Source organism: Zootoca vivipara, chromosome 7 (genome assembly GCF_963506605.1).
Source record: "Zootoca vivipara chromosome 7, rZooViv1.1, whole genome shotgun sequence".
Lineage (NCBI taxonomy): Eukaryota > Metazoa > Chordata > Lepidosauria > Squamata > Lacertidae > Zootoca > Zootoca vivipara.
In genome coordinates, this window is record NC_083282.1 from 65,518,257 (window position 1) to 65,543,985 (window position 25,729).

The 25,729-nt window shown below is 41.9% G+C and overlaps 1 protein-coding gene across 4 annotated transcripts in view; it reads left to right on the forward strand.

Moving 5' to 3' along the window:
* The first annotated feature begins 7,794 nt into the window (after nt 1-7,794).
* Nucleotides 7,795-25,729, forward strand: part of KDM5B (lysine demethylase 5B) — a 54,286-nt gene continuing 36,351 nt past the window's right edge. For 2 of the 4 annotated variants that reach the window (XM_035121537.2, XM_035121538.2), the window contains exons 1-5: nt 7,796-8,197; nt 17,879-17,956; nt 21,084-21,206; nt 21,548-21,718; nt 24,809-24,865. In XM_035121537.2, coding sequence (XP_034977428.2) covers nt 8,060-8,197; nt 17,879-17,956; nt 21,084-21,206; nt 21,548-21,718; nt 24,809-24,865 — 567 coding nt within the window. In that variant the 5' untranslated portion in view covers nt 7,796-8,059. Of the gene's footprint in view, nt 8,198-17,878; nt 17,957-21,083; nt 21,207-21,547; nt 21,719-24,808; nt 24,866-25,729 lie in introns of all 4 variants that reach the window. The other 2 variants (XM_035121539.2, XM_035121540.2) reach the window with 2 other exon arrangements.

Sequence of the window (25,729 nt, forward strand, 5' to 3'; positions counted from 1 at the left end):
GAAAATAAGTTCCAGACATTCAAAAAGTTTCCTAAGAGATAACCTATCCATTTCTTAAGCAGAGGCCACTTTAAGGGGAAGATTATTTGAGCTGTTACAAGAGAGATATCAGGACATTAATGTAGATGTGTTTGCATAGCTTGTTGCTTTAAAGTGAATCTTGTATCCTGCCAGGGTAGATACATATCTGGCTGCCGATAAAAACTCCCTCCACAAATCCAAGTGTTGATAAAAGCATGTGAAGGAGGACGTCCTCTGTATGTGTGGCTTGTTTGATTCTTAGATTTTTGTTTCTTATTGCCACTGAATATTTTTTCTTCCCCAATCTGAGGCTGCTGTCGAAACAAAATAAAAAAATTCCTTCCAATAGCACTTTAGAGAGCAACTAAGTTTGTCATTGGTATGAGCTTTCGTGTGCGTGCACACTTCTTAAGATAGGTATTGACTACAGCAGACCAACATGGCTACCTACCTGTAACTGAGGCTGCTGTGTGTGTGTGTGTGTGTGTGTGTGAGAGAGAGAGAGAGAGAGAGAGAGAGAGAGAGAGAGAGAGAGAGAGAGAGAGAGAGAGAGAGGGAGAGAGAGAGAGAGAGAGAGAGCAAACTCGCACTGCCTAACATCCCATGCCATTCGTCACTCAGCTTGCTTTGTGCTGGCCTGGGCAAACTTTTTGTGTCCTAACGTTTGACCATTAGAAGCAAAAGCATCCTGTTTTATATGTTGCCATCTAGTGGAACACGTGAATAAGAACAGATCTGGTATATGATTTTTTTTCTATGATGAGTTGACTAGTTTGCCAGAAATCGTCGTTTTACTATACACACTACAAATGGTTTCCTGTAGATTCTTGTTGCCTGGTTGTTGCTAATCCCAAATCTGCAAAGAAATAAAGATCGGATTATTTTCGAATTGGTTTCAGATTCCATACATCCTACTTCTAAGCATAAATTCATCCTCCTAGGATGGATCTTTATAGAGTAGCCAAAATAGCACCATCCACACAGGAGTGTGAGAATCTGAGTAGGCTTTGGGGGGGGGGAACCAATATCTATATCTATCTATAGATAAAATAATCACACCATTTTACTCTGAATACCCAGCATCCTTACAGGGTTTGGTCTGAAGGCATATGGCACAGCCTCTTTGGTGATCTTTTGCACATCTCAGTCTGGTGAGATCTAACTGGCCTGGATAGGAGACTGCCTGCAAATCCCATTACATTGCTGCAATTTATGTAATGGAAGAAAAGTGGGATAGAAATGTAATAAAACAATGTCAGACATTCACTGGCCTTCCTTTTGGCACTTTTTGTGTGCTTTATTGTCCTTGAACTGTGATAATGCCTCTTGCATGCGTAGATGGCAAGATTGGCCTGCCCATGAGGTGGACTGAAGCAGCCACCTCAGGTGATGTAATCCCATGGGATGGCGTCACTGCAAACTCCTTGCCTACCACCTCACAAGATCTCACCAGAAGACACTGCCGCTTAACCTCAGTAAGCGTGGCCTTGACAGAAGGGAGCATCTTTCTGTTTCGCCTCAGGCAGCAAAATAGGACAGGTGGAGAGTCGTATGTAGAGAAAACATTGATTTTTTTAGTGGTTGGCATTTAGCCTTTTGTAGCTGTTGGCCGGATCCCTCAGCCAGTAAAGTGAGATGAGCGCCGCAATCCCAGAGTTGTCCGTGACTGGACCTAACGGTCAGGGATCCCTTTACCTTTCTAAGAGTTGCATCCATTGCTCTTCCTCCTTTTACTTACCAGTTTGTTCCCCATCCTGTATCTAAGGACACAGAACAGAATGAATAAGTCTGGCTGGGATTTGAAGCCAATGTCTGGTCCATTATATAGGAGTTGTAGGGAACCAGTCAGTGGGGGAAGTGGATTATCAATAATATGTTGGCCATTTCTGTTTGCTGCTTTTTATTGCAGGAGGAGATTGCCTTGGAATTATTTGAGCCTCGGAGTCAGCTGGAAAGATGTCTGCAACAAAGCTAAAACAGAATTTCTCAAGATTTCAACAGCAGTTGAAATTTAAAAATTCAGCTTTGATTTTGAAATTTTATTTCAAAATGTGAGTGCTTTAGATTGTGGGGTGCATCCTTTTTTTACGAGCAATGCAGATGTTTGTTGATTGGTTCCTTAATCCTACCTTACCCCTTTCAAGAGTGGCCAATTGCCAAAGAGGACAGGGCTGCAAACAATTGAATAAAAGAGGGTCTTTCAGGAAGTGTGACTATGGTAGCATGTGCTGAATTGACCTTGCTATTTGTCACTATTTTGCTTTGTTGCTTTTACAGTTATTTATTATATCTGCTGCTTTTTCTGTGGCTTTTCTATTGTTTTTAGATGTTCTATGGGGTTTTTGTATTTTTATTAAATATGATTCTGTACTACTTGTGTAACAGAAGCTTCCTTGTCAGAATCCTAGTCCTAAAATACAGCCTAAAATATCTTAATAAATATTGAATGCCAAATATCAAGTAGCATTAAATATCCAGTGCTGAGCACTGGATATCTGGTAGATACTCAGTATAAAGTCTACAGAGGAGGAATAGGACTTTAAGGCTGTGGGGTTTTTGTTTTTTTTTTAATGCAGGCACATATATTTGACCTTTATCATGATCATACAAAAGCCTTCTTAGCATAATGCATTTGTTGAAAGCTTTGTTTACATCTGTTTAATTCTGTGCATTCTCACTTGGAAATAAGCCACACTGAAATCAATAGGATTCACTTCTGAGCTTCTGTGGTTAGAATTGTGCTGCTACCTGAGCCTTACTTTGGGGCATAATGGCCCTTACTTCGGAGTAAACATACAAAGGATTGTGCTCCACTGTAGCTTTTAATACACAAACACATGCCCTTTTTGCTAATTTTTTATTAATCCATCATAAAAAACCACTCCCTGATTCTGTAGACACAGCAACTAACTTAGATTACAGTTGTGCTAAACTTCACCCACAGCGTGTACTGGGAAGTGGGGCAACGCCTTGCCTTCAGTCCTCAGTAACTTCCTTTGTGAAGATGACCCGGTTGGATAAAGGGCCCACGCTTCAGAGCTGGCAAACCCGCCCCCCCCCCCGGCAGTGTGGAAACGACGTCCCCTCGAAATTCAGGGTGGCGCTGTAAGTTAAAAGACCTGATCCCATGTGGCTCGACGGCGAAGACTCCCCTTAAGCTGTTGCTATGCTGGAGAAGTTGCCTAGCGCATACTTAAGAGAGAAGGGCGCGGGGCAATGGAGAAGTCGGGATAATAGAGGGGGCGGTGTCAGGACCGCGGAGAAAGGGGAGTGATGGCTGCAAGGTTGGACGGGTGGGGTGGGGGGAGCAGCAGGCTGGCCCAGAAATGCGGGAGCGAATACACGTGTGCTACGTGCAGCGCCCGCTGCTCCCCTGGGTCCTAGAGAGTTCCTCAATGGGGAGCCACATCCGTGGGGTGCGGTGGGGTGGCTGCCTTGTCGATCGGCTCTTTGGCTCCATCATCCCTCTTTGCTGGGTCGACCCTCGAGGAGAGCCTCATGCCTCTCCCCCCCTCCGCCACCCCAACACGCCCTCCCTCCCTTTGGTAATAAATGCTCGATGTGTTTCTTCACCAATGGAGGCGCTTCCTTCGACTCCCCTCGCCGGCCTCCATAAGGCAGACCCCTGCCAGATGCGGAGGGGGTGGGGAGGGGGCCTGGCTGCGTCCGGGATGGGTTGCGTTTCCCTTGGAGAAGCTGACACCAGAGGGGGCTGCCCCTTCCCTTTGTCCTGTTCATCGGCATCGACGGGGGCAGAGTGGCCCGGAGTACGGGCCCGAGGCCGAGGGGGTGTCTGTTTGCTAACCTACACGCCTTTAGGGCTGCTCACCCCCAGGATCACCCGGCCGAACCCCAAGTTCCTCACCCTCTCCCAGTAATGAAATTGGGGGTGCGGAGGCAGGATTAGAGGAGCATGGAAGACTGCACAAGGGGGGGGGACGATACTCATCTGGAGGGTTAGGACAGCTGCTGCAGGAATGCTGGAAGTGATACGGGGGAACACATCCCCGCTAGTGCGGGGTAGGTAGCGGAACCCACGAGCTTTGTGCAATACTAAATGAGGGAGGCATAACTACTAAGGAGTTCAGGGTGGGAAGAGATTACAATGGGCGTCTCCAGATTTGGGGTGTGTGTGTTGGGGTACTACTGAGAAGATGGCTTGATCTGTTTTCTCTTAAGCGTAGGGAGCAGTACAGCCACCGCCCCCTCCCCCTCTGAGGACACGCCGTGGATGCTGAAGGAGAAGTTCTGGAACGAACCCCTTCAGCAACCTTTGTCAGTGGCTCCATTGGGGGGGGGCGAGAAGAGGAGGAACCTCTTTTGTGCACAACTTTTGGAGCAGTTCCAATATCTCCCCCACCCCACCCCCTTGGAAGGGAGCCCGGTCTTTGCTGGAAGCGAAGGGGTTCTGCTGGGGAATGAAGGATTATAAAACGGGGGGCGGGGGTGATGGTGTCAGTTCATCTCATGGAGAAGGTATGATCCGCTTTGAGGGGGTGGGGCAGGGAGGGGAGGGGAAAGGTTGTGGCCCGGTGTGGGGAGGAGCAGCGACAAAGCTACCTTTTTGGGGGGGGGAACCCCACCAGGGAGAACAGATCAGTGGGCGGAGCACTGTTAGCAACTGCCAGCTCCGCGGTTGATCACCGCCCCTCCCCCTAGAGCGTGGCACCGTTTATCAAAATAGCCTAGACGTTAAGGCTGCAGCCTTACGCTCGAGAATAAATCCTATTGAGCTCAGTGGGGCCTACTGCTAAGGAAACCCGTGGTAGAATTGTACGATAGTTGCGCCGAGCAATGCCCCCCCCCCGCTGCCTTCCTCCCATCTAACCATCAATTCCCATTGTCCTGGGGACTCCAGTGATCTGCCTATAGTCCCCTCTGAACCAAGGGGCCTCCAAGTCCCGTATGAGAGCTAGGAAGCGACAGGGATAGCAGCGTTACAGTGCGCCCCCCCTTGCTCCACGCACTGCTTTGCACTGGAAAGGGAAGGCTTCCCTACTGCACAGAGCCAGGCGCAGACAATGAAACAGCTCGGCCTCCCTCCCCCTCTGACGTCCCCCCAAGCCCTGGCCTATCCCAGAGAATAGAGAGGCTCTTTAAAAAAAGAAGTGCCGGCACTGAGGTGGCTGTCAGCTGTGAAGGATCCCTGCGCACATGTAAACATAGATCATAAAGGCGAAGAAGGTGGATTAGAGAGAGGAGACCCATGTGGTTGGCGTTCTCTGCATGGAGCTCATTAGCTTAGAGGCCTCTAGTGATCCCCTGTTGCTGGCGAAACTGAAGGGAATCTGTCATTGGAACAGTCACGTTGTAGGTCCCCACCCCCATGCCACAAAGACAAATCCTAAAGTTTTGCACAACAGATCTAAAGGAGGAGATTGTGCCAATCCTGCGGTACTCCTGCTCTACTTAATTTAATAAGTTTGGAACATGCCTTTATCTTTTGGTTGAGGAGCCATTAACTTATACAGAACATAGTATTTTAGGGATAAAATAATTCTTGTGGTTTAATAATGGAGTCCTCTCTCTCTCTCTCACACACACACACGGGATAGATTACAGTATATATATATATCACCATTTTATTCCTCATTCTAAATTTAAAAGAAGCAGTATTACTCTGAAGGAAATGGACTGAAGATTGCAGTCTTGTAACAAAATGCATGGTACTAAAAATGATCCATACCTAACTTGGAAGGCCACCCACAATTTATATCCTGTGGTGTTGACTATGGTGATTGAATGTATAATCTGTGCATGACTTAAAATGTACAAGCCACACAATAAACTTCCCTCAGTGTACATGATATCCTCTCCCTCCCCCCCCCCCACTATTAGAGCTAAAAGCATAAACATATCTACCCAGAAGGAAGTCCTACTGAGTTAAATGGGGCTTACTCCCAAGTAAAGAAGTTATAATTGCAGCCTTAAGCATTCTCTTGGAATCAATACAAAACCACCTGATTTTGATAATTGCTTTAGACAGAACTTTCCAATTTTTTCATCTTGGTGATACACTTTTTAGACATGCATCATTTCGTGACACAGTGATCCAGTTTTCCTAGCAAACCTGAGGTGAAACTAACCCCTTTCCAGCCCCAGCAGAAGCACTGGGAGCGTTTGTGCGGACACACCTACACACTGCAGCCAGCACACTAATGTTTCACAACACACAATTTGGAAAGCTCTGGCTTTAGAGGTCAAGATCAATAAATAATTGGGTTATGGGAAGTTACAAAATTAAATAAATAACTGAAGTTGGTGGGCTTTACCCATAAGCCTACATACAATATAATCAGGCTGCTTTTTGGTTTAATTTGAAAACAGCAAAGGTAATATTAGAAATGCATGAGAAATAAAGAAAATAAATAAAACTAATGTGAGAGAAAACATACTGCTAACCCTTTTGGCTCAATCTCCATTTTGAATTAGGAATGGTTTGCACATAAAGAAACCAATATAGAATCTATGAAACAGTATAAAGTATGAATATAAAGCAAACCCAAACTCAGTTTTAAATGTCAGACTATTATTTGTTTCATATACTGTACCTTGCTGAGACACATTAATATATTTTTGACAATGAAGTATTTTTAAAACAATGCATGGCTAAATAAAACCATGGAGTTCTAATCTTCCTTGCATGTGCATTATTCTCTTGTAGAATTAACTACTGCATCTGAAAACACGTGGATCTGTTGTATGTTTATCAAAAATATAGGTCAGAATCCTGCCTACTGAAGCATATTTAAACACTTGAAGCATATTTAGGCATATTTAAGTATTTCATCATTAAGCTAGCACATTTAAAACATTAAAGTATTTCAGAATTATGTAATTACTAATCATTTGGCAGTATCAATGTGAGAATACAGCATCCTAATAAAACAAAATGGGATTTTCAGCCCACCATATGTGAAACAAACTAAATGCATAAATATGTTGTGCTTTCTTTTAAAGGTTCCTGGGGCTGGCAAAATTAAAGCTACTTCACTTAAAACCAGCAATAAAATATGCTCATAATCAGAATATTAATCTTTGCACATTTGGGCGTTATCACTTAAAAATGGACATTTTCCTGTTATGAACAAACTGTTCTGTCATCGTAATAGGTGCTGAGTAAGTCAGAAACAGATATTTTAAAGCGCAGCTAGTTGAATCATTTTATTAGTTATTAATTATGGAAAAACGATGAAATTAAATTTTAAATACAGATTTTAGAGTGGAAGGCATGTAATGAAGGAGAATATTAGGGATTCCTGGTTGTGACAGAGAAACAAAATGGAGTGACTGTTGAGTGTACTGTGTACCCTGAAACAAAATAATGGGTACCTAGACGAAGAACGCCCTGATCCTTAGCGAATTGCAAAGGTGGCTCCTTTTTCCTCAGTCCCATTTTGTCGGAAAACAGGAGTCCAAATGGGATGGATCACTGGATCGATCCCACCAAAACAATGAAAGCCTACCATGGGGCCTGAAGGCATAACCTCGTATGGAGAACACGCTCTCTCTTCCCAAAACAGACACATTCCCGGGGGGGACACACAGCTGAACCAGTCCCGGCTGCAATACTTTCTCTGCTGCTGCTGCTGCAGCCCCATTACTTTTTATGCATATGGGCCCCATGGGCGTAGCCAAGATGGGCCCTATACTCGGCCGTCCCAGAAGAGGCCTTCCTGTAAAGAGGAGCGAGCACGCACGCACGCAACCCGTGTTTTGCGCAAGCTCTTTCGGACTAGAGTTGGGCGTCCGCGAGTCAAACCAAACAAAGGGGTGCGGTGGAGAAAAGGGGCTGGCACCCCATGTGGCGTGGGGGAGGGACGGGCGGATCCCTAAGGGGGAGCGAGGGAGGCACTTTCCATAGGTCCGGGCCTCCTCCTCCTCGGAACTCTTTTTCTCCCCCTCCCCCCGCCCTCGCTCTGGCGGAGGCACACGGGCCGTTCCAGCGGCGCTCAGCGACGCTTTGGCTGTTGGGGGATTGTTCGGAACGGCTGCCTGCCTCGGCGCTGCCCGTCCTGCCGGCGACCCAGGGCTGACCATGGCCGAGTTCCTGCCGCCGCCCGAGTGCCCCGTCTTCGAGCCCAGCTGGGAGGAGTTCGCCGACCCCTTCGCCTTCATCCACAAGATCCGGCCCATCGCCGAGCAGACCGGGATCTGCAAGGTGCGGCCGCCGCCGGTGAGTGAGCCTGGGCGACCGACCTGTGCGCCGCCTCCCGTCCCCCCAGCAGCGACGCCGAGGACGGCCGAGCGGGGGCGGGGGGGGGGCGGACGGCCTGCATGCAGAGAGTCTGGGGGCAACAACAACACCATCTATTCCCCCTTCGAGCCTTTTGCCCCACCCCCCGCCGTCCAAGTTACTAAAAACTCCCGGTCCCAAGACCCCTGTATGGGGGGGCAGGTATCATTTTACACATCCCTACTCAATAAACGTGTACATCTTCCGTCGGTTCCCCCTTTAATCTTCAGGGAGTTTCGGGGGCCTTCCATCCATTCGTCCCCGTCCCCCCCCCACTGCACACCTTCTTGGGGGGGGGGAAGAGCCCCCCGCCCCACCCATTGACCCTTGAATGATGGACAGGAGGGGCGGGCAAGCGTTGGGTTTCTGGGGGCCTGGATGAGCTCTTGAGAGAGTCCTAAAAGGCGTCCTTGTCCCCATATGGACTCGCTTCGGAGCCCCGGCTCGCGTTTATCCCACAGAAACGGGGTCATGCGTTGGAGTGCAGAATGGCCCTCTTGTGTCGCTTCAGCCCAGCGGACTTTTGAGCTTTGGCTCCCGTAGGGAGACCCACTCTAATATGGCTGCCAGTGAGCGTTCTGCCTCTCTCTCTCTCTCTCCCCCCTCCCTCCCTCCTCCCTCTCCCTCTCTCTGGCCCCCATGGCTCTCTCACTTTGGCCCCTGGCTCACTTTCCACTCGGGGAGCTCCCCTCCCGCGTCTCCCCCATCTCCTCGACCCAAATAAAGTTGCCTTGTGTGTCTTAGCCCGCGGGTTGGGAAAAAAAGCAAGAAACCCGCACCTTTCACACAATGAGGCACGTTTCTCAGCTGCTAGTTTTCCAAATCAAACGGGGAAGTTGTTCCCGAAGTGCCTCCTTTGGGATGACTCGTGCTAGGGTAGCTCCAGTGGCAAAAAGCCTCTCAAGACCAGTTGAGGCTTTTGTTTCTCTGCACAGGATCTCTGCACAGCTAGTTGAGTAATGAGTGCAGCTTTTAAAATGAGTGAGGAAGGGGGAGGTGGAAGAAACTTTGTTAAGGCTCAAAACCTGCCTTGCAAGCCCACTTTTAAATTGAGGGAACAAGTTTTACCTTACAGGCAACTACAGTGAAGAAAGAACACATTATTTGTTTGTTTCTAAAGACTTAATGCAGCAGAAGTAGTTGATTTTTTTATGGCTAGAAAGAGGCAGCCATTGTCACTGTTTTACCTTTTTCTATAGTAGGGTATTTTGAATGTAAATAAATGTTTGTTCCACATGGTTTAACTAACAAAGTTTAAGCATTGTCAAATTCTTGGGGACTGGGCTACAAATATCAATAGAATAGAAATACTTTATAGCAGTCACTGTGTTAAAACCTGAGACAGCTGCTTGGGTGTTGCCCTCCATGTTGGCATTGTGGTTGAGCTAGGACTGTGGATTTTCTTATTTCCATGTTTTCTGTACCCACAAAAAGCTTTTCTGTGGCCACTTTAGTTCCATCTGGGTTAATTTTAATACTGGCACCCATATTTTAAAGTTGGAAATATATAGAAGCCATTGAGTTTTCAGAGATTTTTTCTTTCAGAATCCTAGGCAGACATGGCCACCATTTTAGAGTGCGATACATAGTGGGAAGGGTGATAAGTCTTCATCATTACCAGTATAAACAGACACTACAGAGGGCTATAGAAGGGGTGATTTTGAGCCACTAACGCAATTCAGTTTTTTAAAAATTGTTTCTCAGTATAATTTGCTTCAGCTTTATTACCCCAGTTATTTGCACTTCCTTAAAAAAAAAAGGTAAACTGTGATTGAGGAAGGATTTGAAGAAACAAAGATTTGTTTGTTGCAAGGGGTATACACTACTTTCACTAAAAAGAAGGCAATCTTCATTTAGGGAGATGTATTGGTAAATGTGAATTCAAACAATTTACATTGTAGTTAAAATACTTGAAATGTTAATTTGGAGCTGAGTATAAATGAAACATTTTGATGAACTTGAGTTTTGCAATGAAACTTGAATTTTATACATTCTCTGTATCCAGATACATTTCAGTATGACTTTCAGTCCTAACTGGAAAACATAACTGAAGATTGACCATTGACTGAAGAAAGTAGCTTGTAGGAACTTTTCTTATTCTACTGGGTGAAATCTTGTCAACCTTTGTTCCTGTTAAATTCCATTTATTTTAGTAAGGTTTGTGTGGAAAGAGTGATTGGTGGGTGTCCCTCACATATAGACTTAAGTAGGGCAGCCTTTTGATTTGAAAGTAACTCCATTTAATATATGATCTTTTAAAGTTTCTTCAGTTTCATTTTTATGTTTTAATTGTACATGTGTATGCATTAAAAAGTGTGTGGTTGAACAAGATAAAAACTGCACCTAAGATTGTGTATCATACATGGCATCCATTTTAAGTCCCTGTGTTTGTAAAATTATTGTTGGTGGTTGGTTGTTGGGTTGGTTATGGTTTTAGTGCCTTTGAATAGGGTGGAGGTAAAGTGTGTGTGTTACCGGTATGTATTTTGTTAATGCTGAGATGGCCTGGCTTGATTGTTTGGTCCCAGTGGTCCTACCAATCAAGATTTACTTTTTAGGAAAATAAGTCATGAGACATGCATTTCATAGAAATTACTTCAGGCTTAGGTGCATTCTAGAAAGGTATTGCCAGGCTGCCCTTTGAGGTGATTTTTTAGGAAGCACATTTCTCTCCTTCCACCCCAGGCCTTTTATCATATGAATGCATTGTGTCCCATACCTTTGAGATCCTTGCTGGTAGGTGACACCATATTTATAAAAGGGCCTGCTCATCCCTGAATGGGTCAGAACGCACAAAATATTGATGGCCCATGGATTAGTATCTAGACTATAATATGACCCTCAAGGACACAAGTTGGCCATCTCTGTTCTAAAGGATTCCTTGCTGGGTGTTTGCCTGGTGTTTTTTTTTTTTGTCACTTAATTTTGGCAGTGCTTGGTAGCAAATAATTGTTTATAGGAGCCTGCTTTCTTGCTTCCAGCTCTACAGAGGCAAAATGACATCCCTTTTGTTTCTGTTGCCTTGTTGAAGAGCTTTTGGGGGGGGAGCAATGAGAATTGTATGTATGTAATAATCCCTCCAACCCATAACACTAATGCTTTGTTCTGACTCAAGATGCAGCCTGCTGCCATTTTGAATGAGGTACACTCTACCACCATGTTCTGTGAGTGTGTTTCTTTTAAACTTGTTACTCCAACTTTTGTTGGTTATATGAGCAGACAGATATTTTTAAAAGAGGGACATTTGTGAGAATTGTATGTTTTCAAATGAAGCTGTTGAATAGTGAAGCACACAAATAATGATGTAGAAGACGAAATGCCCATGGAATTTAATATCACCAAATAATACTACTCAGCACCTCATATTGGTGTATTTGATGTGAAATTAAACTCTGGACCGTAGGTTCCACCTGCTTTTAAATGAAGATTTTTTTGCACTGGTCTCAGAATACTTAATATTTTAGCCTGCAGTCTGGCAGACAGCCTGATTGTGTGCTTAGACATGCCTAAGACCATGGATTTCAAAGGGTTTAGAATGATGCTCCTAACTCTGATCAGGGTGATTGTTACGGATGCTTGAGTCTCACTGAAATTAGCGCAACTTGTGTACTGAATTAAATCTACAGACTTAAAATCCTGTACACTGGGGGGTGGGTGGGTAAAGGAAGCAAAAGAAAAAAGAAAAAATGGGGTGGTAACCTTTATATTTTTAAAAAAGAAAAGAAATACCCACACCACACCATAAATTACCAGTCCAAAATGCCACCCAAAGGATAGTGATTTTTGTGGACACCATCTGCTAAATGCCTACTTGTTGTAGAGATGCTGTAAAGTTAAGTGGGATGGATGATTGTTTCTCTGGAGCTCTGTCCAGAAGGCAGATGAATCTTCACTCCCAGGCCTTCCCTGGAAAAGGTGCTGTAGCAAGCCATGTTCTGAAAATTAAAGCTTGTTCCCAGCTGTAATTCTGTTGATGTCTGGCAGGCAGGTAAAATAACTTCCAGATCTCCAAATGTTTCTTTCCAGCTGCACCAGAACTACAAAGGCACTGTTGATAATGTAATTGAAAACCTCCTTTCTGGACTAAGAATTCTTTTTCCTAATAGCCCAACCAGAGCTCATCAAACTGGAATGTTTGGATTCAAATAATGTTAATCTCATAGAAAAAAGAGAGTTAAAATGGGTTAAATGTGCACATTTCAGCATTTGACATTGCCTTCTTGGTGGTGGCATTGAAGTAGGTTGTTGTTACTTCAATGAGCTGGCAGAAGCCTTGGATCAGACCCAGGTTTTGAGCCTAACTTACTAACAAACCGCCATTTGCCAAGTTCGTAAACCAACAAACCACAATTTGTTTCTAACCAGGAATAGAAGCTTTATATCTTTCTTTTTTTGTATGAAGGGGAAAGGAAGTGCACATACCTAAGATTTTATTTGAGCTTGTTCATGTAACAATACACTATGGTTTTTTATAACCCCTGATCAACATTTGTGGACAAGAATATCCATCTTGCTTCCAATTTTATTTATTATCAAGTGATCCTTTGATGTGAACAACTTTTATCTAACTGGGATAGCAGAATCACTCTCAACATCACATGCCTTATTCCTTCCCGTTGTAGAAGACTTAATATACATACCTTCATGCAAAGGTGAAACTTAGTCTGTTTTTTAGGCATTTTGCTTCCTGAAATGAGGTTATGATAGTATTGTTTACTATTCTATATGAAGTGTCATATCTATAGCAACATGGAGTACAGTCTTCTAGCATTACCATAAGACGATAGCTTTCAATAAAGCTTCTGACCTTTTGACTGTATTTGCCTGGCATAGACATTGTACCTTTTTACAGCAAAAAGGAATTCAACAGGTGCTTCTCCTGGAATGGAATGAGGAGGTCATGCATATTAGATTTTTTGCTGTCAAAAGGACATGATCTTTGCCAAGAAAAACACCTTCACCAGACCTAAACTTGCCAAAACTGGGCACACTGGTACTTTGATGAAATTCTAGCAGTTCCCTGAGTCTATCCATTCAGGTGGTATAAATGTTAATTTCAAAATATATGCCTTTCAAAATATGAACTTTTGGAAAATCTGAAGCAGGGACCTACCTGCTGATGATGAACATTACCTTAAATCTAATCTGTATCTTAGTTTTCATATTCTACTGTTGGCATGGCACAATCAGATGAAAAACTTGTAATTCTGGAATAGTTTTCAACACTTTCCTTGTGCATGCTATTGGTCTCAAGAGTACACTCTTATTTTTTAGAGGTCCAGCAAAGGGATGTGGGAACCAACTCTACATTGCATGGCTTAAAATTGGGGCCATGCAATTTTTCAAATGATGGCTTCTGTTTCTCTTAAGAAAATTTGTAACATGGTTCTTTTAAATTTTCTTTTCAAGCCATTGTTAGTACTGTAAAGGCTCACCAGTTGCATTACAGTTCATTTGCTAACTGCCACTTCTCTGAACTTGCTTCTTATTAGTCTCAATTTGGTTGACTGGTTGTGAAAATCTGCAGTTCTTGGTGAAGGAGGTTTTTCCCAATTGCTCTCTTGCTCTTGGAAACCCAACATCCTACCTGAAGAAATCTTAACTGCTACCTTCAAGTTATATCCCCATTCTTGGTCTAACTATAAAAAACTTTTAGGAGTTTGGTCTAGGGCTTGATCAGTGATGCCTTACTGAACATCAGTCCTCCCCTGTTTCTCAGAGACCTAGAAGTGAATTTTACAGAGACTATACCTTACATGTTTGATTTATTTTAATGTAATTTAATATTGCAATTTCATTCCCAAGAGAAACTTCAACTGGTAATACACAAGTCTTGCTAAAAGGACATACATAGATCAAAGTGATTTCTGGTGCTAAACCTGTGCATTATTATCACATCCCTGTAGAAACATGTAGAAACCAATCTGGTTATTTGTATGAACTGTGGCATGCTGAGGCATGCCTAATGTGTTATGAGCCAGACAGAGACAAGTGAATGTTCCTAAGGCAGTGAACGCAGCCTGGAGTTGGTGTACTGCACAAACTAAGAAGCTTGGTGTACATACACACCTTAAAACACCCCGGGATGGAGAGTTCAGTATGAAGCACTAATTGGGTAGTACTTGTAAGATGGCACTTGAATACAAAGTGCTTTTTGTAGGATCAAGCTTTTTTGGGTTATCTGTGTGGGGCAATTTAAAAAAATGGCAAATTTAGTACAGTGTTTGAAATGCTGGATTTATGCAGGTAATGAAGTCTTCATTGACCCTTTTCAATGCTACTAAAACAATTCCAGAGCATGCCATCAAATGTATCTTTTAGATATTCCTGCCAATAATTACCCTTATTATTATTATCTTTAAGTTGGCACATCACTGTTTTATACCATGGACCATGTCTTTTCTAACTGAAAAAGTTAGCAATATTTTAAAATCCAAGTCAGGAAAAGGGACGATAGGTTTGCTAAATTTTCAGTGTGGTAACTTGTGTGAAAATGTTATGTAGCAGAGAAAAATAGCACTTGCAGTCTACGGAATTGGAGAACTTTATGAGATTTCAGAACATAGACTTAACAGGAAACAAAGAGGATCACCAGACTGGGCTTGTATCAGGACCATTTTCCATATGTCTGCATCACAAGTCACATTAAACCACACTTCAAAAATGTTTTAAAATGAATGCACTGTAGTGAATGCTACTGGAAAGTTTTTGCTTTTGTTTTCACTTGCTCCTGATGTGCCATTAGGAAACAAGCAACACTGGCTTGTCCAAACATGGGCTTGTGGTTTGTTTTTCCAAAACAAATGTTGGCTACTGCTTGTGCTTTTGAAAGAACCAGGAATCCTGGTTTGGATGTAATCACAAGCCAGACTCTGGCAGGAGCTGGGAAGGTGGAGTGAGAAATCCTTAGCTGCATGTGATAGCATGATGAGCATTCATACTAAACCATAGTTAACTTTGAACTATGGCTTAATGTGATGTGTGAACCAGACCATTTGAAAGCCATCTTTATATAGAAAAAAATGTTGTGTGAAGTGGGCCGAACCTGATATTATGAGAGAAAAAATAGTTTTCCAGTATTTTCCCTTCTAAGGCAACATGGACCGGGGGATATTTGCAGAAGAAAACTACCGTAGTGGGTTGTTGCGTATGGGGTGGGCTGTTATTACCCCCTTGCACTTGTCAGTTCTCTCCTGTAGGTACTGTCTGGGCACTTACTTTCCCTCTCTGATTTTTGATTTTAGGACTTGGGGGGGGGGGGAAATTACGTTGTGGGTGGCATTTGTAGGAGAAATTTGCAGGCACTGGAGAGATTACATAGCCCTCCTTTCTGCTTTATGATCAGCACCTCCTGTGTTCCCCACTCTATCAGCAGATTTTGGGATTGGAACCTTCTTGTTCCTGAGTGTATACTTTAGCCCATAATGTCAGTATGCTTGCTGTAGCAGAGAAGTGGTAGCTGTTGGATTCACTTTCACCAGTATTGGACTAGATTAATTCTTAAATCTGTAGCTGTTATACAGCGGGCGGGGGAGAAACATAAGTGATGTAGCCATCTTGAGTTTAAAAAGATCCACCTCTGATTTCTAGTTTAGGTTTTTCTTACATATTAGTGTGGCAGTTGTGTAATTCTCCCTTTAAATTTAAATTTCTGCTGCCTTGTCTTTCTGGATGGCAACAGAGGCTCTGTACTTCCCCACTCCCACCCCAAAGGTAAAAAATAGGAATTTGAAAATAGTTGATTTCATACATTAACACAGTTAGCCATTTTTATATAGTATTGTAAATTTGATAGGTATTGAGCAGTCCTAACTCCCTCTCCTTGCATATTTCTGGCTCCTTTAATATGGGATTGTGATGCTTCTCTGCTGGCCTCTGACATTAGAATGAAGCATGGTTAGTGGGAGAGGTAGCTGTGTTCAGCCTGGTGGAAGGCTCCTACTGATGGTTCTCCCATTGGCAGAAGCAGGCAGTACATTCTGAAATGAGGTATTGCGAGGTTGGGTCCAAGTGGCTTTAGATACCCTGGATCCAAAGCTCCACGAATTCCATGAGGAATTTAATTCTAAGGCTCTCTCAGCTGCTTGAGCAGTGGATCCACCACTCCATCACTCATTGAAAAGATCACAAAGCAGTATGCAAAGAAAATAAAAAAAACAATAAAAATACAGTAGATACATTATGGAAAATATCAAAATCTATAAATAATACAATAAAAGAGGATATAAGAGATCAACCTCCAAAATGTAGAATTCCAACCACTCAGTATACTTATCCTCTCTCAGTTATCCACATCTACTAACTCCTCTACATCAGTCAGCCTACAACTGTACACATTCACCCACACTCATAGAATCTTATGTTCTCTATATAGATTTCCATACTTCAAAATATTTCCATATAAATACATATTTTCTTCGACTTGGTGCAGATTGTTTTCCTTTTAATTTTTATTATTAAATTTTAGAGAGTATTATAAAAAAAACTAGAACAAGGAAATAGTGAGTTGTATCCAACTTAATCACTGTGCAAGTGAAACAATTTCTACCTACACAGTGCAACTTCCCTTTCCTCTCCTCTCTCCACATGCCCACCCACACCTGATTTGGGCCCTCCCCTGGAACAGATTTCGGGGTGGTGTGTGGTTAGAGAAGGATGAGAGGTTCCATTATGCAAGCTAAAGTTGTTCTGCTCATGCAGTGACTTGTTGGATTAATTCCAGTGTTTGAAAAGATTAAAAAAGGTGATGACAGCATTCTACTGTATTTGACTAGATTTCCAGCAATAGTGGTTTTTGGCATGCATTTTCTAATGCCAATGAGATTTGCACTGTATGGTGTGAGGCAGCATTTTTACCCCATATAATATTAGTGTTTGTAGTATTGGATGAAGTGTGCTCAGCAGAACCCAAACACCCAGAGCCAGAAACAATATTCATGGGATGTTGTATAAATAAGAAACTAATATTTTTATTTTAAATTGCAAACAATTCCAAAGTGCAAAAACTATATTTTAAAAATGCTCTGGAAATACTGTAAAATGTCTAGAAATTACAACTGAGAATTAACCTTAATGTTTTTTTGGAATGTTTTTCTTACCCCATTTAGAAACCTACAAGAAAACTTCTTCCTGGTTAGAGAAACATAGTTTGTGCCAACCGACTGACATTTGCTTGACCTTTCCATGACCATTTGTCTATGAAAAAACAGTGAAGTGTTTTACTACCCCAATCCACTAAATTGGCTGGAGTAATAAACACACCCCAGTAGCAAAATTCAATGCTTTTCTGGGCCATTTTATGCTGCAGGTGGTTTTTGTTTCCACTACTAAATCAGTAAGTGGTAACTGGCTCAAACTTGGGAACGCTGCACAGCTGACAATTTGTGTGTGGTTATGTGTGTGAGTAAATTGCACAATGAGAAATGTGCCTGCAGTAAGTGTCTTACCCCGCAAAGCTGGATGAAAGTTAATGCTAGTAAGAAGTAAATGTGAACTATATTTTTCTGTTAGATTTTTCTACATCTGAAAATAAAGTGATCAAGATCTTTTAAATTGTATATCAGTTTTGGTCTGTCAAACAATTCTCTTCTCTGTACTGAATTGTTTTTCCCTCTTTCCTAGGATTGGCAGCCTCCATTTGCATGTGATGTTGATAAACTTCACTTTACTCCACGGATCCAAAGGCTGAATGAGTTGGAGGTAATGAATTAACTAATCGTAAATACTTCCCAGTGGCTGCTGATGGATTGGATGCCTAAAACTGTTGAGAAAAATGCAGTATTTTTAATTAAAATAGCAGATCTCCTTTTCAGACAAAAAGAGGTAACAGGTGTGGTGATTAGCCACCATTAGGTTGTGATCTGTAAGGCTGGATAGAGAAGTTCTAGAATGCTACCTTTCCCTCAGCAGTTTGAGGACCTGACAAATACATAAATTCTAGTCAGAGAGCCTCAGCTGCTAGCACTCTGGTTGGCTTCTCTAACATTTTGACCTTTTAAAGATGTCTTTTTGGAGCAAGTATACACCATATTTTTCTGCCTAATGTTCAGCTTCCCGGGCATATATTATTTAAGTATTTCTATGCTTTCTTTCATTTGGCATCTCATGGTCTACAAAGGTATAAACAGATTAAACAATTAAGAACAATTAAAAATACAAAAGTGATCCAAGGAAAATAAAAGATCCACTCTATAGTGGAATCAAACATCAGCAAAAGCCTAGGGGTGTTGGTATGTTTTTTATGAGTGCTGAAACACACTAGTGTTGGTCTGCCTTAGCAGAAGATGTATTGTAAATAGTTCCATAGGGAAGGTGCTGCTACAGAGAAGGCCCTCTTCCTGGTTACTGCCAAATTCACATCTCTAAAGTTTAGCGCAACCAAGAGGGTCTCCTCATCTAACTGTAATGAACATGAGGATATCCTAAAATTGTATCCGTGTTGGGGGTGAGATGGGAAATAAGATACAGAAAAGTGGAGAGTTTCAAATGATCTAGAAATGTGGAGAAGGGGTAATTCATAAGCCCGGAAAAACCACACTACTGGTTCATCTGGAAAGGACTTCAGGAGAAGTTAATCTTAGATTGTATTTCTACCACTTTTCCTCTGAATATCTTGGCTGTTACATGTTTTATGTGACATTGAGTCCTGCCTATCCCTTTCCAGTGGTTGAGATGTGGAGGTGCTTCAGAAGTGCCGGTTGGTGCATTTTCAAAATAACACACCCAAACTTCTCTTTGTTGGTGTTTTGACAGCTATTTTGTTTTGAACAGTCATTAAGCTTGTTCTGCTCATTCTGCAAGCTCCTTTTGACTACCTACATTCCAATCTACCAAAAATATCAGTTGATTATTATTTTTGTCATTTTAAAGAAGCAGGAGTAATTTAAATAAATATATTTCTGTAGTATGTATTAAAATGCTATACAGTATTTGCATTTGTTCAGAAGTCTTTTCCTGTGCATGCAAGACATCAGGTGGGACTTAAATGCCACCTAGTGGTAGCAGGTAGAATTCACTGTTTTAAAATTCTGAATGCTCGGCAGCGTTAATTCTCTCATGAACCCAGTCTAAAATTCTGTCTCGCTACTGTGGAAGCATTTTTTTGACCTCTTCTGATTGCATGGTTCAAGCCTTCCATCATAGCACATTCTTCATCTGGGAGCCCTGATGGACTCTATTGTGGGAACAATGTCCTTTTCTCCAGAGAGGATAGGCAAGGTCAAAGCGGCAGTGCACTCAGTTCTGTCAAAATCATGAGTGGACCTCATGGTGCAAATTCTGGGTCTCATGGCAATACTATATTCTTGACCTCTTCAGTGGCTGCTGCTCTCTCATCGAAGTTCCATAGCTGCCAAGTGACATACCCTCATTTCCCTGCCAAGATTGGTGTGTCACTCTTTTCAGTGGTTTCAGAAATCCTCCCTTCACCAGGGATTCCCTGTCAGACGACACCCTTGGACAGTCATCATCTCAGATAGACTGAGGGCCTCTCTCCAGCAGCTGGATGCTCCAAGGCACCTAGTCCTCAGAAGAGACTCTCCTCATCAACTTGGAATGAAGGGCAGCCCGCTTCATAGTCCAGCACTTTGCAACCAAGGGACATTTGGGGGTGATCCTAATCTTAACCAGCAATGTCACAGACCAACAGTCACAGAGTGGCATTAGATCCATTTCTCCACATTGCACCTCCTATGGGTAGAAGAACACGTGGACTCCATTTCTGTCAAGCACTTCAAATGGATTGAAAATGCTCAAGCCATCTGGCTGAGCAGGGAACACCTCCTTTGTGGAGAATGGATGCTTCATCTTGAGGTGTTTAGAAAAATTGTGTCCTGCTTTTGGGACAGTCCAGGTGGACCTCTTCACCTCCTTAGTCAATCGTTCTGTCCTCACCGTGACCTCCAGGAATGTTTTATGCCTTCACCCCATTCCTACTCCTCTCCCAAGTCTTGAAGAAGATGAGAAAAGAGAGGGTACAATTCACCTTGTGGCCCCATACTGGCCTTAAAGGCCATGGTCTTCTGAGATGGGCATAGAATTCCAATGGACTTCTTTTGCATGACAACCTCTTGACTTAGGGAGAGCTTCATTATCCAGTTCCAGCATGGCAGAACCTGCATGTATGAATACTGAGTGGAAGTATCTCAATCAAGTTGGGCCTTTCTCCCACCAGTTGATACTATGTTGACCTCCGGCATCTTCTTCCTTGGATATATCAAAACACTTGGAAAGTGTTCTCTAAATGGTGTAATAAGAAGGGCTCTTGCACACACACACACAAAAGTTGGAATCTCAGAATTGTTATTACTTCAAGCTGGTTTGAGCATGAGCTTCAAAGCTAACACCTTAAAGCTCCAGTCATCATCCTTTCAGCAGTGCTGTCAGAGAATCTGAGCAAGGCTCAAGGCTCTCATCCATATGACAAACATTTCCTTTCTGGTACTTTGCTCAAATGTCCTCCCACTCACCATAGATTCCACCCATCTATGGGAATCTACATGGTGCTCCTAGCTTCATGAAAGGACTAGAGCTCTAGAACATTCAGAACTTTTAAAACAGCAAATTCTGCTTGCTACAGGTAGGTAGAGCTCAAGTCCCGCCTGATGTAGTTTTTACATGCACCGAGAAGAACTCCCATTTGGATGGTGTACATGGTTGCTTAAATCATAGCAGATTCTTCCTCTATACTGCTGCTTGCATCAAAGGATAATAGTAATCACCTTTATTTTCACTTTCTTTGTTCATTATGCATAATAGATTGGAGAATATTAAAATTGGTACTTGAAAATAATAACTAAACTGTATAATAAATCCACACTCCGAACAGGCTCAGACCCGCGTAAAACTGAATTTTCTGGACCAGATTGCAAAGTTTTGGGAACTTCAGGGATGCACACTGAAAATTCCACATGTAGAAAGAAAGATTTTGGATTTATTCCAGCTTAATAGGGTAAGTTTCACATGTCTTTTGGCCGAAGTTATGCTAATTTTCAGTAGTAAGCAAGTAAAAGTAGACTTGTTTGGTCCTGAAGGCCCTTGAGTTGTTAAATATTTTAGAATGTAGCATCTAGACAAACAGGGATTAAGTAGTTGTATTAATTACGCAAAGCTTTGTTTTTGTCTGTCACACTAGGTAATTGTGTTAAAGTAATAACTTCCTCTGGATCTGACATTTATTTATAAGATAGCACCTGCTCACTGGAGTTAAGCAGTTTTGTTTTCTGAGTTATATTTGTCGGAAATGACCCTGTAAATTTGTAAATCTTGATGTGCAATCCTTTTCATTTGCAGCTAGTTGCAGAAGAAGGTGGATTTGACTTGGTGTGTAAGGACAGAAAATGGACTAAAATAGCTACCAAGATGGGGTTTGCTCCTGGCAAAGCTGTGGGCTCACATATTCGTGCTCATTATGAGCGCATTCTTTACCCTTACAACTTATTTCAGACTGGAGCTAGTCTGCTGGTGAGTATTGACTACTTTGCCTAGATTGTGAACTTCTTTACAAATTGACTGTTTATCCATTGTGGGAAAGAGTCCTCCAATGTTTCAACATTGCTTTCAATTTTCTTTTTTGGTGAATGTTTTTAGAGTTCTAAAAAAGACTTACTACAGCAGAGTCATGGAAATTTTAATATAATTTTTTAAGGTTTCACTGAACACAAAGTCATAGTTGTATATTAGCTGCTGTTTTTAGGGTTTTATCTTCTTGCTTGATCAAGAAGTTGATACTTACAATGGCTATTCTTGCCTAGTAGAAGGGAAGTGGTTTGGATTGCTTTGTTCCTTCCTCACAGTTAGAAACAAGGTAGTTAGTTAGCTTTTGAACCACATCTAAAGCTGTATGTTACTTTGAGGGCTCTATGCAGCACTTTTTTTACAGTACACATTTTCAGTGTGGTAATCTTCTTAGCTTACATTTGTGCAGTTCTAGCCTGCTTGGGTTCCTTCCCTAGCTTGCACTGAATGGGAGTAAGTTTCTTACTTTATTGGACCCCAAAGTGGTTAAAGTTTATCTGCAGTTTCTGAGGTAGTTGTGCAATTGGTATATAGAAAGCTGGTATGTCTGAAAGGACATGACACTGTTTTACTGAAAGAGTAGAAATGTTATGTAGAAAGGATAGGCTCCAGCTGATCAAAGACCACTTTAGACCATCTATAGCAGGCATCCCCAAACTTCGGCCCTCCAGATGTTTTGGACTACAATTCCCATCTTCCCCGACCACTTGGTCCTGTTAGCTAGGGAACATGGGAGTTGTAGGCCAAAACATCTGGAGGGCCGCAGTTTGGGGTGCCTGTTCTATAGGAACATAGGAAGCTGTCCTATATTTAGGTCATTGGGCCATTTAACTACAGCAGCTGGCAACAGCTCTCCAGGGGTTCTGACGGGACAATCCCAGCCCCATGTGGAGTTTCTGGGGATTGAACTTGGGACTTCCTGATTGCAAAGCAGATATTGTACTATATTTCACTGAGCTGCAGTTCTTTTACGGCCAATAACTCATTACACATGCACTGGGTACATCCAGACTAGACTACTGTAATTTACTGTATGTAGAGTTGTTTCTGAAGACAGTCTGGAAACAGATGCCAGGTTGCTTGTGAGGATTAGGCAGATAATATAATACCAATTTTGTATTGGTTGCGTTGGTTTACCTTTTTGTTTCTGGACTAAGTGATGGTACTGATTTCTAAAGTCCTATCTCAGCCCCATTATTCAGGCAGCCAGGTCCCAGGGACATGGCCTATATAGTGATGTCCCTACCCTTGTAGAATTCCTTCTCCCTAGAACTCTTTAATTGGGTCCTAAATATTTATTCTGTCTAGATTTTGATTCCCATCAAATTTATCTAATGCTTATTTTTGTTATGCTGTGTGTCAGTTCTATTCTAACATTGTTTATTGCAAGCCCTAAAACAGAGGGTAGAAATTTATCAGATAAATAAACAGAATGGGAAGAACTTCATGACCCAGGCTGATTTCCCAATCACCTCCCCCTCTCTGTCTGTCTCTATTGTCAAATGAAAATCATAAAGGGTCCCCCCCCTTACCCACAAATACAGGAGTTTTACAGACCACTTCTGGCAGTTTCTAAATAATTGAACAAAATATTTTGAGCAAAAGGAAAGATCCAAATTATATATGTAACTTTAGCTTTAAAACTAGTTTGGTGTGCTAAAAGGCATTTTTTACTTTGGAATTGGAGAGAAGTTGTATCCCTGTCTGTACAGACTCCTCTGTACCTTTCATTCCTTTCTTTTATACTGATCTTGTTTTCTTTCTCCTTTTAAAAAAAGAAAAACAAGTTGAAATTATTTGGTTTGATATAAATTCAGAAGGGTGGATAGGCTTTTAAACTGAAGTCTGAAGTTGCAAAGAAAGCTGCACATTTTAGTGCAATGTTTCTTTACCACAATTAAAAGGCTGTGTTTGCATTACCTCCCATCTTGCGCATAGCATAGTTTGAATTAGTCTTTGTTCATTCTTCATAGCAGTTGTGCTATTTGATAGCACATTAGAAGTCATTCTAAATATCCATAGTATTGCTTTTTAGAATTCGTCTTTTAAGACATTTACTAACCTCTCTGTAGGTCTATGTGGCACTGTGGTGCTTATTCACTAAGTTAGTCTACACAGTAAAGACTATGGATGTATATGGTAGTAATCAAAATAGCTGTCAAACTCTAACTGTGTCTATAATAACAGGGATGTCTTCATATTCAAGGATCATGCAGAAAGCTGTTGCTACTAATTTTATCCCATTATGCAATATGACAGGCCCTTTAAACTTGATGGTCTTTGTGTCATAAGCTTACTTACAGTGGCTGTGTTTGCACATCATGCATAGAACCACCTCATTCTGGGGTGACTGTAATAGGCCAACTGAAACATAGCTGCTGCTGAGCTAAAAGAGTTTAATTAAACCAAAAAAAGTAGATTCTTTTGTTTCCACTAAATAACCATAATGGTATATTGTAGGTTGTAAATAAAAACTTATTTTTCTCAATTAAGTATATACAGTATGTGGTTCCCCCCTCCCCCCCCAAGTTCTGAATTTTTTTGTTATTAATTTATAAAAATGCTAATGATGCAAGGACAAAACCTTTGAAGGGAAAATACTAGATTTTTGTATCAAAAATTTGATTTTAGTGTTTCTGCCATTATCTTTGTTAGTACATTCCTATTCTCTGTCCAGTAGAAGCCAGTAAATCATTGCAGTTTGTGTTTTGCTCTAAAGGCTATATAGTCATGGTAGCATCTTATGAAGATCTGCTGCTTTGGCCTTGTGTAATCAGGTTTTTATAGTTATTGTAATAGGAACTTATAGAAGAGGATATTTTAGTCCCATCTTAAAACAGGGCTGTCTTAATGCCCATGTACTTACTGAAAATCTAGTCCTGGTATAGGTGTCTTTATATTTCTGAAATGAAAACTTGCAGCTTTTCAGAAAAGGACCACTTAGAAGGAAATGACTTTCAAATAGCTACTTGTGACCCGACTTCACAGGGTCACAGTTCTTTAAATTGTAACTCTCCAAGCTCTCTCTTGCAATAGGCGCCAGACATTTGTTCCAAACTGATGTGTTTAGTGGATGATGCAGTTCTGGAAAAGGTATGTTCAACATTTTTTTTAAAATGATGATCCTTTCCTGTTTCTCTTCTAAGCTGTTTTAGGTGCTTCCTCTATATCCACCTGTGCAAAATAGTTCTATATTCTGTGAAGTGCATCAAAGAATTGTGCAAATCTGTGTTTTGGGCACAGCATTTCAATTATATGCTTTTCAATAATGTTTCTGTAAAAGCATGTTACTTTAGTGTGGCGTGTTCATTGCCTAACTCAGACATTATTTCCTGTATTCAGTGATTGTGTGTTAGTGTATAATACAGAGAGGGAGAACTGGAGGCAAATGCTGTATAAAAAATTAGTTGACTCTTATTAATAGCCTGCATTCATTTTTAAGCATATTTGTGATATTATGGAGTATTGTGGTGTTTGTTGTTGTATAAAGGTAAAGGGACCCCTGACCATTAGGTCCAGTCATGGATAGCTTCCGAGTCATGTGGCCAGCATGACTAAGCCACTTCTGGCAAACCAGAGCAGCGCACGGAAACACTGTTACCTTCCCGCTGGAGCGGTGCCTATTTATCTACTTGCACTTTGACATGCTTTTGAACTGCTAGGTTGGCAGGAGCAGGGACGGAGGAACGGGAGCTCACCCCATCACAGGGATTCAAACCGCTGGCCTGATCGGCAAGCCCTAGGCTTGCAGTTATTTACTTAAGATTTATTTTTTTCATATGTAAAGCTTCTACCCTTCAAGCAAAGTGCTGTTTGTTGGATGCAAAATGATTCTTTAGCAGCTATGATTATTCTGCTCCCCTGTCTATTACTTGTATCTTCATAGCTTTTTGTTTGAAGTCTAAATCTTTCTCAGGAGAACAATTAGCATTGTGATGAGAATTGACAACCTGCTAT